Here is a 13,667-nt window from a genome sequence, read left to right as displayed (position 1 = left end):
AGCAGCTGGGACCCACACGTGCACCCTAGCACATCCTCAGGGAGTGGTGGAGCTCATTTCTAGTTCAGACACATCTTTTAAAAAAAGAACTTTAGGTAGGGTTAACATACATCTGTACTTTCCTGGACATGTCAGGCTTTTTGGATCTTAAATCACCATCCAGGAGGAAAATACGGACGTATGGTAACCCTACTGGTACAAAAATACATACTGTGGCAGAACTTTTTATAAGGAACTGGTTGCTAAGAAATGAAAGGCTTTTTTTTTTACGTGTTTTTTTTTTCAGTCATCCCTGCCGGGGCCCCGCCAAAAATGTTCGAATTGGGCCCCGCAATTCCTAGAGCCGGCCCTGCCAGCTGCGGACGGGATTCAAAGGCTCTGGGCTGCCCACAGCCGTGGGGAGCCCAGAGCCCTTTAAATCTCAGCCGTGGCCGAGATTCAAAGGGCTCTGAGCTGCCCGCAGAGATTCTCGGCCATGGCTGAGATTTAAAGGGCTCAGGGTTCCCCGCTGCCATGGGCAGCACAGAGCCCTTTGAATCCCAGCAGCGGCTCCAGCGGATGCGTTGGGGCTGGGATTTAAAGGGCTCGGGCTCCCCTCAGCAGCAGGAGCTCTGGGCCCTTTAAATCCTTGCCCCAACCCCACAAAGCTCCGGGTTCCTGCAGCCGCCGGAGCTCGGGGCCCTTTAATTTGACCCTGAGGGCTCCCAGCCACCTCTTCAGCTGGGAGCCCCTGGTTGATTTAAAATCAAGTATCACCTCTCCACCCCCAACCTTCCTTTTTGGCCCACAGTTGTTTTGGTGGGGTGGCACTGGGAAAGGAGGGTTTGTTTCTGCAGGGCTGGGCGGTGCTGGGGCAGAATGCTTCGCTGGGCTGAGGGGGGGGATTGTTTCCGAGGGGCCGGGGGGTTTTAGCCTTCAGCTGTTTTCTTTGGAGTAATGTGGCCCTCACCACTTTACGAGTTGTGCAGGCCTGGCCTACGGCAAAGTCCCCGCTGGGACCCTAACTGCTAACTATTAACTACACTTAACTACTTAACACTAAGTGATATGAACAAAAGTATTTACAAGGCCTTAAGGCTTGAAGACAGTAGATGAAAATCACTAGCCTTTGCAATGCAAGGGAAGGCACGGCAACCAACCGCTACGAGCGGTAAGAAGGAACTGAGAGGGCATAGGGTCGGCCGAGCCTGATATACTGGTGCATGAGTGCGGCACTCAATGGGGTTCCACTGGCCACCCTACGGATACTGCTAAGGCAAAAATCTCCAACGACCATGCACGTGGGTGCGTGCACACCTAGAATGGAATCAACATGAGCAAGCACTCAAAAAAGAACTGCACTTTGCATACAATTCTCTTCCTGAGCTTATGAAGTATGCAGCTAAGGCAGTTGCAGCACCCAATATGTGCATGACTAACTTAGTTGCACACTGAAAACTGAACTGAAATCACGCAGGGCTGAGGTAAGGGCTTTTTACGAAGCCTTGCCTCAACCTATGTGCACTTTGAATGGGGTTGAGAGAGGCCTCAGAGGGGAACTGAAGTCTTGGGAAGAGGAGACTTGAAAGCCTGGGAGTCACTGAAATGGAATTCAAGTGTATTGCATAAAAAAGCAAATGCACCCTGTACATAGTTTTCCAAAGTAACTGGTATCAATTTACAAGGCTCCCAAGCCTTTACTCCAAGCCTCTTTCAAAGGCACATCTTCTCCAAGCTTCCCTCAAATATTAAAGCAAGTCTAAAAACAGACGGATGGTGCCAAGTGGGAGAATCAGAGGTTGAGTTATGACCCTATCTGTCTCCACCCTCAAGGTCAGAAGAGGCTGAGAGCAGGATGGTGAACGACCATCACTTCATGCTCCAGCAACCGCAGCCAGGTGACAAGTGGCACTGACAGACAAAACCCATTCTCTGATGGAGGGAAGGACATCATGATCTTAAACTAACAAAAATCTATAATTCTCAAAAAAGATAATACTACTATTTAGGATTCTGATATTCCAGAGTCAGGAAACTGAAAAGCTGAAGTAATTATTAGTGTTTATCTTCCCATCCCTGAGGAACTGCTGTGCATTGTTACTTTAATGTAGTGTTTGTTTAGCTTTTCTTAGGGAGGAAAGGGTCTCCAGTTCATTTGGGAGGCCATGCACTCTTCTCTGTACTGTAAGGTCTTATGACTTTCAGTACAGTGCAACACAGATATCAGACTAAACCATCACAACACCTGGCTATGTTAGTGTAAACACTAATTTCAAGAGCTCTAAGTTACTGTCCATAGGCAACCACCCATGAACTATTAACGCTGGTGAAGCATGAGAAAGAGCCAACTATCAGGAAGATCTAGGGGGTCATGCAATGGGCTAACTTGCTCCAAGTTTTTTTTAAGCAGCCTGAAGTACAGTGCCAAATACACTATTCTCCGCCATGTTGCTCAATATTAATTATGTTTATTTAAAGGTAGCAATTCCATCAGCCAGGGGATGGGTGGGGGGGCAAGCTTCTCATCTCACCTTTCAGACTGCACACCTCTGCTCTTCCCTGTATCTTTGATCTCATTTCTTACTTTTTACCCTCTCCTCTCGTCTTCCGTCATGCTCATTTTCACACTTTTTTCCATGGTGGGCCCTCCACCAGGCTCCCACCCCTTTAAAATTCCTCCTCAAACCTCACTTATTGTACAGAGCCCACAAACATGAGCCTACATTTACATTAAAACAAACAAAACATGCATCTTAAGATAGAGCCCTCTTCCACATTCCCCAATGTGTCTGATGCTTGCTACCTACTAGAGCGTAACCCCCTTGAGGAAGGGCTATGTCTGTACCTGGTACAGACTGAGCAAGCTGACAGCACTTCGTAAAAAACAGCATCTAATGAAAATCACAGCAGTATCTGAACCTCAGAACCATTAATGATTTTATTCTCAACAGTCCTGTGAGGTATGGAAGTATCTCACTTTATAGGTGAGAAATGGAGGCACAGGGTAGATTAAGTGACTTGTGCAAGATCGCATAGGGAGTGTATGACTGAGCCAAGCATTGAATCCCGGATCTCAGCCCCTGTCCAGTGCCTTATCCACTAGATCCTTCCTACCGTTGTAGTTTCCTCCTACCAGTGCTTGTAATCTAGCAGCATTAGGGGAACCTCTGGAATTACATTACTTTGCTGACAAAGATCTGATGTTATTTTGTTATCATACCATAAAAGGCATCTAAAAATGGAAAAGGAGACTACAATACAACAACAAAACATTTCAAGAATCAAAACTATTCCTCCCACTCACATTAGCTGAACCCATATAAGATCCTGCAGAGTGCACAAAGCTTGTGGAAGAAAAACATTCTCACAGGTAAAACCCATAGAAGCAGAGCTGTTAAAAGTCTGATTTCATGCTGCCTTCCAAGGATCTGGGTCAACACACACCACTTCCATTCTAATTGCTTCTTCTCCAATTTCTTCTTAGTTTGCTATAGGATTACAGGTTTGTCAGTTTAAGAATTTTAAAACCAACCTCTCAAAGGCCATAATGCCTCCAAGAGAAATAGAAACTGTTCTATTTAGAACCCGAATCCCATGCTTCCTTTCTTAATGCTCTATAGACTGCTCACATGTGGATTACAGGAGTAAAACAAGAACAGAATCCTCAACAAGTTAAAGTCAAGCAATAGTCAGTCCCCTCTATTCAACACAAGTACACAATCATACCATCCTCGGAGCTTAAATGCCTCTGGACTATCTGGGTTCACCACGACCGTGCTCGAGGTCAGAACAGAGAGACTTCGGCCACCGAAATCAGAGACTCTGGCTCCTTTGATGGCTACCACAGGTTGTCTAGAACCATCAAATCTTTCAGCCTGTGAAAACACAAAAAACATTAATGGCTAATGTGACAGCTCACCTCAGTTCATAATTCATAGATCATGACTAAACAGGCCCAAACTAGACCAGACTATCTAGCTGTATTTATGAGGTACAGTATCTAAGCTAGGTCATTAAGCCTTTGAAAATGGGCTATTTATCATTGTTTACAGGATTTTTGTATCCCCAATTGCCAATCTCAGAGAATGCAGGAAGTCCCCAAACCCTAGTGTGTGCGCATTTAACTGGAGAAAAATGGTTTGGAAAGGGAGAGTTGCTGCCCTGGATCAGAATAGACTTAACCTGAGGGTGATCTCTCTCTAGACAGTAACATGCTGACAGGAAGACCTGAGTGGTCAGAGAAATGATTGCTTTCAGGAGATGCAAGCTACTTACTTTTTTTTTTTTTTTGTGTCCTCTAGCAAAACTGAGACTGCCTTATCTACTTTAGCTTATGAGAAGCGTAAATCTGGATATATTAAGCAAACATTTTTTCTTTTAATTCCATTTTCTCAGTTTAACTGAAACAAAATTTATTAAGATCGATGTCATCTGGGCACTTTCACAGAGACATCCCCAAAAAGAAGAGAACCCCATACCCTTCAGCAGCTCTGTTTAGAGATTAAGAAGTTTCTAGAACCTAGAGCCCTCAGACAAGGGACAACTCCCAGGAAGTCGTGTAGTCATCACGTTGTGGTGGGTGAACACAAGGGGAGAAGCTGAAAGATTGAGACTAGAGTTGGAAATGGTGTTGGTCACATCCACCATACTCAAAGAGACCCTGAACCATTCTTTCACATACTCATCCTTGGGGGTGGATAACAGAGTGGGGCTTTTTGTTTTGTTTTTTTACTATTGTAAAAAACTTAAATCAGATTTTTTAATTTAAATCAAATACAGGTTTATTCTTAAAAATAAAACCTATTTAAAATTAAATTTAAAACAGACACCCTATGTTATAATCAATTTAAATCATTTAAATTAAATATAAAAAATAATAAGCAGTGCATGTTTGCTGGCAAGTTTTAAAGAAAGTCAAACAATTGAACTGGTGGAAGTCATTGACTTAGCACCAGGAACTAGGTGAACGTGGTGCTGTTGACCGAGGATGAGCCCCAGAGCATCCGGGCTGCGACTCTGGTGACCTTCGGTGCAGAGGTGGAGAGCACTGCTTTGTCTCAAGGGATCTGCAGCCCTCCACTGCCCCAAGGGGTCTTAGTAGCTGGCTTGCCCTCACGGGGAGCCTTTGCCAGTTCCAGGGGCACATGCTGCTGTTTAGGCTTTTGACAACAGTAACCTCTTTTGCAGGTGCGGAGGAAATATCTTCTTCATATCAGTTTGTTCAATTAGTTCAGTTCAATGACTAGTTCATTAAAAGTTAAGAAACCAGTTGTGAGTTGAAAAAGCAGGAAAACTTGCTTTCTTCTTCCAATCTATGAATAAAAATTAAGTGCAAGACGACAAGGGTGTTGGAGCCTTCCCAAAAGTAGGTGGGTGGGTGGGATGGGGCCCCCACCCCCTTCCCGTGGAGGTCCTGCCCCCACCCCCCCTTCCTGGAGTGGAGGTGAAAGCAGCCACCTGCCCCTGTCCCTGCCCTGGGCAGGTGGAGAGACCCAGGCTCACCACAGCTGCCTGTGTAACTCTCCTTGACCCGGCTCTGGCCAGGGCCTCAGAGCCACAGCCCGGCCATGATAAGAGGTGCGTGGGCAGCCATGGCTGACCCTCCACCTACCTGTGGTGAGGGGGCCATGCCGAGACCAGCCCCCTGCCCATGACCCGCTCCCCTGGGCCCCCCACCCAGGGCAGGTGGAGGGTCCATGGCTCCCCAAGCTGCCCGCCAAGCTCTTACCATGGCGGGGCAGCGGCTCCGAGGTCTCGCACCCGAGCCAGAGCCACATGGGCAGCTGTGGTGAGCTGGAGTGGAGTTGCAAACCCTCCACCTCTACCCTTCCCTGGGCTAGGAGGGGAACCCAAGGGATGGTGGGCCAGAAGCTGCTCTAAGCTCCCCCGCACCACAGGCAGATTGAGTGTCTGCATGGCTCCCGCAACTGGCCAGGCTCCAAGCTGGTCTGGTCAGGGGGTGGAGTCTTGGGGAGAAGAGGAAGGAAATGGGGCGGGGTCTGCCCTGGTAAAAATTGGAAGGGCTTTCGCTCTCCTTGGCCCCCCCCTGGTTCCGGTGCCACTGCAAGAGAATGAAATCTACTAGTTCCAAAATCCTGAAAGGCATGGTGACCAGAAAGAATCACTTCAGTTCACTAGCTACAGATAAATGCTTATCACAATCAATATGAACCATCGGGGGAAGGGACACACAGAATAGGGAAAGAACAGGTTAAAGACCATTTAGATAATTAGATGGATTCCAATTAACAAGGCTTGATTAATTCACCCTAGGGTACTTAAAGAACTAGCTAAAGCTATCTCAGGACCTTTACTGATTATCTTCAAGAACTCATGGAAGATGGGTAAGGTCCTAGGGGACTGGACAAGAGGAAATACAGTAACTATCCATGTTCCTCCTAATTTTTCCCACCCATGTGCAGAACAAATTTTATGTGCACCAATATGGAGGTGATATGTGACACATTACCTTCATATTGGTGCTCGTATCAAAATTCATGTGGTGGGGATGGGGCCAAAGGATTCAGAGCAGGGAAGGGGGCTCAGGGCTGCGGCAGAGGGTTGGGGTGCAGGTGGTGAGGGATTTGGTTCTCCGGGATTATGGAGGGGAGAGAGGACTCCCCCCGCAGCAGCGCCTGGGCTGGGAGAGAGAGGTGCCTCTCCCAGCCGTGGGAGCTCTGGGGCTAGGGCTGCAGGATAGGTGCCCCTCCCCCAGCCCCAGTAGGTCTTGGCGTGGGGAAGGCCGTGCCAGGGCAGGGCCACCTCGGCTGCGCCGGGGTCCAGGCTGCTCCAGGGTCAGGTCAGGATGCCCCAGCTGGGTCCGGGTCGCTCCGGGGTCAGGCTGGGCTGCTCTGGCCAGCCCAGTCCACCCTCCTCTGGCCGTGCCTAGGGCAACCCTTCTCCAGCAGGTCCCTGAGTGGGTTCCTTGAGCACCTGCATGGCACTAAATAGGCTGCTGCGCAGCTTATAAGGAAGTTAGGTACCTGTCTTTAATAAGCGGAACAAAGAGGGCCAGGAAATTATAGGCCAGTCAGCCTAATTTCAATACTTGGAAACACATAGAAAACAAAATTATTAAAACAATCTGTATCCCTGGAGGACAATACAGTGATAAGAAATTGCGAGTGTGGATTTGTCAAGAACAAATCATGCCAAACTAACCTATTTATCTTCTTTGATAGGATTGCTGGCCTAGTAGGTGTCATCTTGATTTTAGTAAGGATTTTGACAGCCCTACATGACATTTTCATGAACAAATTAGGGAAATATGGTCTAGATGAAATCACTAAAAGGTGGGTGCATAACTGGTTGAAAGACCATACTCAAAGAGTAAAAACAATGAGGAGTCCTTGTGGCACCTTAGAGACTAAAATTTATTTGGGCTCCTCATTGTTTTTACTGATACAGACTAACACGGCTACCCCTCTGAAACCTGTCATCACTCAAAGAGTAGGTATCAATGGTTTGCAGTCAAATTGGGAGGACGTATCTACTGAGGTCCTGCAGAAATCTGTCCTGAGTCCGGTACCATTGAATCTTTTCATTCATGACTTGGATAATGGAGTGGAGAGTATGCTTACAAAATTAAAATATGCTTATAAACATTGTGGTCGCTTCCAGCTCTACATTTATATGATTCTATAATTCTTCCTTTATTTAATAAATCATTTTTAAATAGAAAACTTGTTTTGTTAGCTTTTTTCCTTATGTATCCAGCACATACGATATTTTTAACTAACAAACAATTAAAATGATGCACATTTTTAATTGAAATTGAATTTCCATCCAACACAGAGCTTAACACAAAGCACAAGTAAAAAAAAATTAATCTAGTAAAGAAATACATTGTCCACCAACAATAGTAATAACAAAAATATAAGAATCTGAATAAATGTAACAAACTATAGAATTGTGTATTGGTAAAGTGTATCTTCCTGAGTAGCAAAAAGAAGCACAAAATTTAGAATAGAGGCTATATTTAGTTACAAACTAACATGCTATAATTGTTACCAACCAATGAGAATCAACTTTTTTATGACAATAACTCAAAAGTATAAATGCAAAACATGACTAAGATTGATCATTTAAACGAAGATTTCCTGCTTGCTGATTTAAATCATGATTAAAATTGATGATTTTAAATCAATCCACCTCACCAACCCCAATATTCAGCCATGCAAAAAAATTGCAGTACAAGACAAGGATTGAAGACAGTGAGTGCTAATATTCAAGAGATCCTGCAGATCACACAGGTCACAGATCTCTGCCTGCAGCAGCAGGCTGGCCATTCACTACCCATATTGTGCCCCTCTCCTCCCTCTCAGCTTGCTCATCCTCTCCAGTCTGTGGCAGAAAACAGTTTCAATTCATGTTTATAGCTGTACAAAAGGGCTATTTGCATGGAGTTAACATTTAGCTCTTCTGTGGCACCTTCCATCAGAGAAGCTGTGTGACTTCTGAACATCTAGCCTCAAAGAATCTTGTCAGGTGGATTAGAATCATATCCATTTTATATACAGGAAACTGGGGCACAGATCAACAAGAATCTACCACATTGCTAGAAAACAACAAAGTGACTTGTTCAAGGCCACATCAGACATTTATGGCAATGTTTAAAATTGAGCTCATGTCCCCCAAATCCCAGTTCAAATATATTCATTAGCTGTTTATTCCTGCTAGCTTTTGAGGTTGACTCCTCCTCACAACCCTACAAGCACTGGTTTTAGCCAGGGTTCCAAGGACCCTGTCCTACAAATAAACCTTAACCCCGCTGCAACCTTTGGTCATAGAGCTCTTCCTTGATCAAGCAGCAACTCACCTGGAGCTAATGCTGACACTGGCTTCCTGAATCAGAAGCCTGTTTATCTTCAGACCCTGACAGACATGATGCACAGTGTTGCTCAAACTACACCAGTTCAGCCACAGCATACAGTTATTCTGGAGAAAGGCTAACAATGTCAGAACAGAGTAAAGCCAAAATAAAACTTTTGTCCTCAATACTGAGATGCATCTCCTCCCTTAGCCCAGGACTATTACCTGCCTTAGGTGACATACCACACCCAGTCTTCTTTTTATATATCTGAAAACTCAGAACAGGTAACAGGGTACTTACCTCATCTCCCCACAGAGTAGCTGTCACCATCTTCCCAGATGTATCCATCAAATGCACATTCCTCTTGGACACCTCTCTATTACTAGATTTCACTGTAATTTTAGAGATGTCTTCATAGCTCTTACAGATTCCAATTATGTCTGAAAAATAGGCATAATTCAGTCAGAATTACTTGAAGGTCATGGCTGGGGCAGATAAGCAAGGACTGCATGGGAAGAACTCGCACATAGGTAGCATCAGATTACTTCTAGTCAGATTCTAAATCACTATTAAAATTCTTAAAAGTCTAAAACCTGGGAACACTGTATATTAAAGTAGAAAGGCTGTTAGAGAAAGAAAAATCCATTACATCTTTGCAATACTATTTTGTTCATTAATTTAGCGTTCATGAAAGTAAGGGACTCACCGTACCAGGTAGATTAAGATTTTGTGCAATCTTCTCTCCTACCACTTTATAAAATGGAATTTATTCTCACCTTGCAGCACCACTTTCTGTTCCAGTATGAAGATCCCTTGAGCAAGGGATTGTAAAGTGGCTATTATGCAGACAAGCATCTGCTAAGAACTATGAGGAGGACCCCAAAGTCATTTTCATTTGGCAACTCAAACATGTTTGGGAACTTCAGAAGTGATAAACTCGTGCAACATGTCCTCTAATCTCTATATTGCTTTGAACTTGGACATCCATCTCTAAAGCTCCTAGCAGCGAGACGAGCAAAAGTAACTACCTCAGGCGTTTCTAGGGGATACCCACCACTGCAGTACCTGAGTGTCAATGCCTAAAAGAGAATGTATCAATCGCATAGCACTACAAGTTTCTTCATCTGCTCCTCAAGTATTTGGTACAAGACGACTAATTTTAAGCCTCATGGATTCCCATCTTGTGATACAGACTCACCGACAATTGAGTCTTTGCATGTGTTCTCCAAGTCAGAGATGGGCACAAACTCAAACTGAACCGTAGGAAGGTGCTGAGCATCCTCACAGGGTACAACAGAAGTCTCATTATGGAATGTGATCTCATAGTCATTTTTCACAGCTGTGTACTGCTTGTTAGCTGTCTTCAGATGACCTTTGGTGAAGTAATACACCTACAGGAGAAGGAGAAGTGATGAAACATAGGATACACGTGCACTGAAATGCTGCAAATGGCTTACGTTCACATTAAACCCTATATACTCTATGAACACCTCTCTTTGGCTCATATCTGTTTATAAAATAAATGATACTGTACCTTGTTCAATTCAATGAGGGGAAAGAACTTGTCCACTTGATCATTGAAAGCAGTAGCTCTAATTTCACCCTGCAGGAAAGTGCAAAAGCCAGTTAGAACTAAAATTCAGCACACAATCTTTCCAATATAAAAGTGGCACCATTTCTACAGATGTGGAATGCTCTGTAGGGGTCGCTCCAGGCACAGAAGAAACAAACACATTTTCCATACGTAGTTAGTTATAACTAGGATGATAAATCCTTTGCTTGACCATCTGATTTCATCTCCACGTTTTAACAACCCCATATAAGAAACTCTCGAAAGAAAGATGTAGTGGTGAGTGCAGTATGCCATCATGTTGTAGTAAAGAAGTGTGGCTCTGAACAGATATGCCCAAATCTTGCATTAATTGTGTCATTTTACAGATTAGGCAATACCTCATTTTAGATATAGCATTTAGCTTCACAAATTAGAAGATGACATCACATCTGATCAGTATAGCAATGTGTGTTGTGACAAGCTCTTCCCTGAGTGACAATTAATGGCAGAGCTAGAATTCCACTTGTTAAGATATTTATGCAATAGAAATATTAAAAATTAAAATAAAAACTGTCAGTCAAAATGCTGACAGCATACAGAAGTGAAATAAAAGGCTGATGAAGATGTGTCAAATTATGAACCACACGTTTGGTACTAAAAATAATCTCATACAAACAAGCTGCTGTGTAACAAAATAGTTTAATCAAGAGATTTGGGTAACAAGCCTCAAGAGCAGACTTAGATCAACCAGACTTCACTCCTCAAAACAAACCAGAAATGGAATTTCACTGTATTACATTTTTATACATTCTGATTTCCCAATTAAAATGAGCTTCTATTTTGAAATGCTCTTTTAAATTCCATGTATTATTATTATAATTCCGTCTTATTCTTTGTATTATGGATGTGATGTCTTAGCAATAGCAATGGGATTCATCTGCCAATCTAATGGGGAGTGCCACAAACCAGAGATATTTGTCTGTCTGCATAGATACCAGATTCTGATGCCACCACCATTTTTGGCCACATACCACGCGTTAGACTGGGTTAACAAAAGAGTCAAACAGCTGTATTTAGGGTCTCATTTTAGATAGCTGTAAAGACTCGGCAAATGAATGTGGGACTGTCAAGTACATTAACACCTCAGAGAATGCAATTCTCTATAACAAATCTGCCAATGATTTCCTTTGTTCTATCTTCTCTCATTTACATAAAGACATCTCAAGAACTCCTCTGCTCCTCTCTAGGTACTTCTATGGCTCTCATCACTGTAGTATCTTGGATCCCACCACAGAACTTACACTTTCATCAACCAGCTCTATAGAGAACAGCTTTCCTTCACCACGGGAGTTGCTCCATGTGCGAACCTGGCCTTTTTGGGTAACACGAGCGCAAATGGTCCATCTGGAAACAAGACAGTAAGAATTAGTACTCCAGTGTCCTTTTATAGAACAGAGTGGATTCTTACAAATTTCACAGACTTTCAGTTCTTAAGATGTTAATTCAAAACCTAGGATTCTCCACTGTATCTCAGTGATTCTACTTGTCTGTGTAAAGGGTACACTGTCTACACCATTAAAACAGAAATTATAGAGAAGCAACAACATTTAAGAAAACAAAGTCACTTTTGAGGCATATAGCGTGATAAAGTACCAAACAATTCTCCTGGAAGCAACCCTCTAATCCTTCACGCTTCTATATTAAGCATTCCCAGTATAGCAATATGCCTGTACTGAAAGGCCATATATTAGAACCTCGCAGGAGTCCAATTTTCGGGTTCAAAAAGTTGATAAAATATGGGGTAAAGTGCATCAGTTTGTATAATTTAACTACTGATGTTCCCAAAATACTTATATCCACATTCTCTTAAAACTGGACATCATTTCTCCTGAAGCCAGGACGAATACGTTTATGGCAGAGCAGATCAATAGGCTACCAAAAGGAAACCTCTGGTAGAACATGTCAGTTGATTTTCAGGCAATATACTATAGTAACAGGTCAAGGTCAGCAGAGCCCACAGACTCTGGAACTAATTTTAAAAGGTGATCCAGAGCCTAATCTCAGATTATCAGAGTTCCTAGCACATGGGGTAATAAAAAAATACCTTTAGTACCAGCAGTGTTGAGGTAACTGACACGGTGTCCAAGAGAAATTAAAGATTTTTTGGCAAATTTAAAAGACTGATGTTTCTTCTGAGAAAGTGGAAATTTACTCTCAGAATCATTCCTTCATTTATGCATTATTCTTTGAACCTTGCTGGCAGAGTAACTCACTTCGATTGGTACGGGTTCAGACTGGCAATTGGTACCACTTTGGACTGTGATCCACCAGGGGTGCTCAAGAAGCTAGTACCACCTGCTTTACCAAACTGCTTTGAGGGGCCATGGTACTTAGTAGTAGTGGGGCCTAAAAAAATAAGCATAAATTCAGTTATATAGAACTCAAACAAAATGATCTTGCACTTTTGTTTTCTATGTATAGACAAAGATTAATTTCAAGTGGCAGTGCCAAGCCAGGCACCACTCAATCTGCGACAGAAGTTTTCTCACTAGGCTACAGGAAGATGATGCACATAAGCAAGTAGAAGAAACTGCATGTAGGCATTCATCAGTCTCCAGGGTACCGAGGCACAGAACAGTATGTTTTTAAAGAAGTTATTCACTGTTTTAAAGGACTTCTACTCGAGTCACAAACTGTACCTAGTCTGTCACTGCAAACTGTTTCAGAAGAGAAATGCTTCAGTCTTTTATGACTATTAAACAGTAAATGAACTAAGAATGGCAGCTATGGGCAAGTCTACAAGGATGTTCAGTTAGAATCATCAGCTAAGTCCACGGACAAACCAGCACCAATAAGATATGGCAAGTTTAGCTACAGTCCTGCATCTCCTTGGAGAACTCAAACACACAGTTACTAAGCCTATTTATGCTCCTATAAATGTAGAACAAACAAATACGCTTAAGTAAGGCAAGGGGTAAAGAAAGGCAGGAGTCCTTTTCACTTTTTTCTTAGTAAGCAGGCTTCACAATTCTCGTATCTATTTCAAAATGCTTCTCAAACAGTGCAATTTGGCCAAAAAAGTCTAAGACAGGTCTCAAATCTTACTCACAGCTCAGACTTGGATTGAAACCTTTTTGCCTGAAAAATAAATGTGCAGCTAGACTGACAACTTATATGCCAATTTAAAGCCCTCACCAAAAACTAGTATTTGTAGAGGCAGTTTCAATTGAATCTCATCCCTATAACACCTAACCATTCTGCTTCAATGGCTTAGCACGGACACACCCTTTCAATCAGTTTGGAACCAGAATCTGTTTAGTTGTC

General features: G+C 43.2%; 2 protein-coding genes across 3 annotated transcripts in view; one reads left to right on the top strand and one right to left on the bottom strand.

Moving 5' to 3' along the window:
• Positions 1-13,667, top strand: part of LOC115636335 (protein ABHD15-like) — a 575,307-nt gene that overhangs the window by 478,679 nt on the left and 82,961 nt on the right. The gene's annotated exons all lie outside the window — the stretch shown is intronic.
• The window catches only part of RPA1 (replication protein A1), a 47,395-nt gene that overhangs the window by 16,187 nt on the left and 17,541 nt on the right, over positions 1-13,667 (bottom strand). For both annotated transcript variants that reach the window (XM_030536266.1, XM_030536265.1), the window contains exons 7-12: positions 12,617-12,749; positions 11,645-11,747; positions 10,326-10,394; positions 9,990-10,182; positions 9,092-9,231; positions 3,706-3,854 (exon numbers count right to left, since the gene is read on the bottom strand). In XM_030536266.1, the coding sequence (XP_030392126.1) occupies positions 3,706-3,854; positions 9,092-9,231; positions 9,990-10,182; positions 10,326-10,394; positions 11,645-11,747; positions 12,617-12,749 (787 nt within the window). The remainder of the gene's footprint in view (positions 1-3,705; positions 3,855-9,091; positions 9,232-9,989; positions 10,183-10,325; positions 10,395-11,644; positions 11,748-12,616; positions 12,750-13,667) is intronic.

The sequence above is a fragment of the Gopherus evgoodei genome, chromosome 17, assembly GCF_007399415.2.
Source record: "Gopherus evgoodei ecotype Sinaloan lineage chromosome 17, rGopEvg1_v1.p, whole genome shotgun sequence".
Classification (NCBI taxonomy): Eukaryota; Metazoa; Chordata; order Testudines; family Testudinidae; genus Gopherus; species Gopherus evgoodei.
This window is presented reverse-complemented; position numbering and strand designations above follow the sequence as displayed.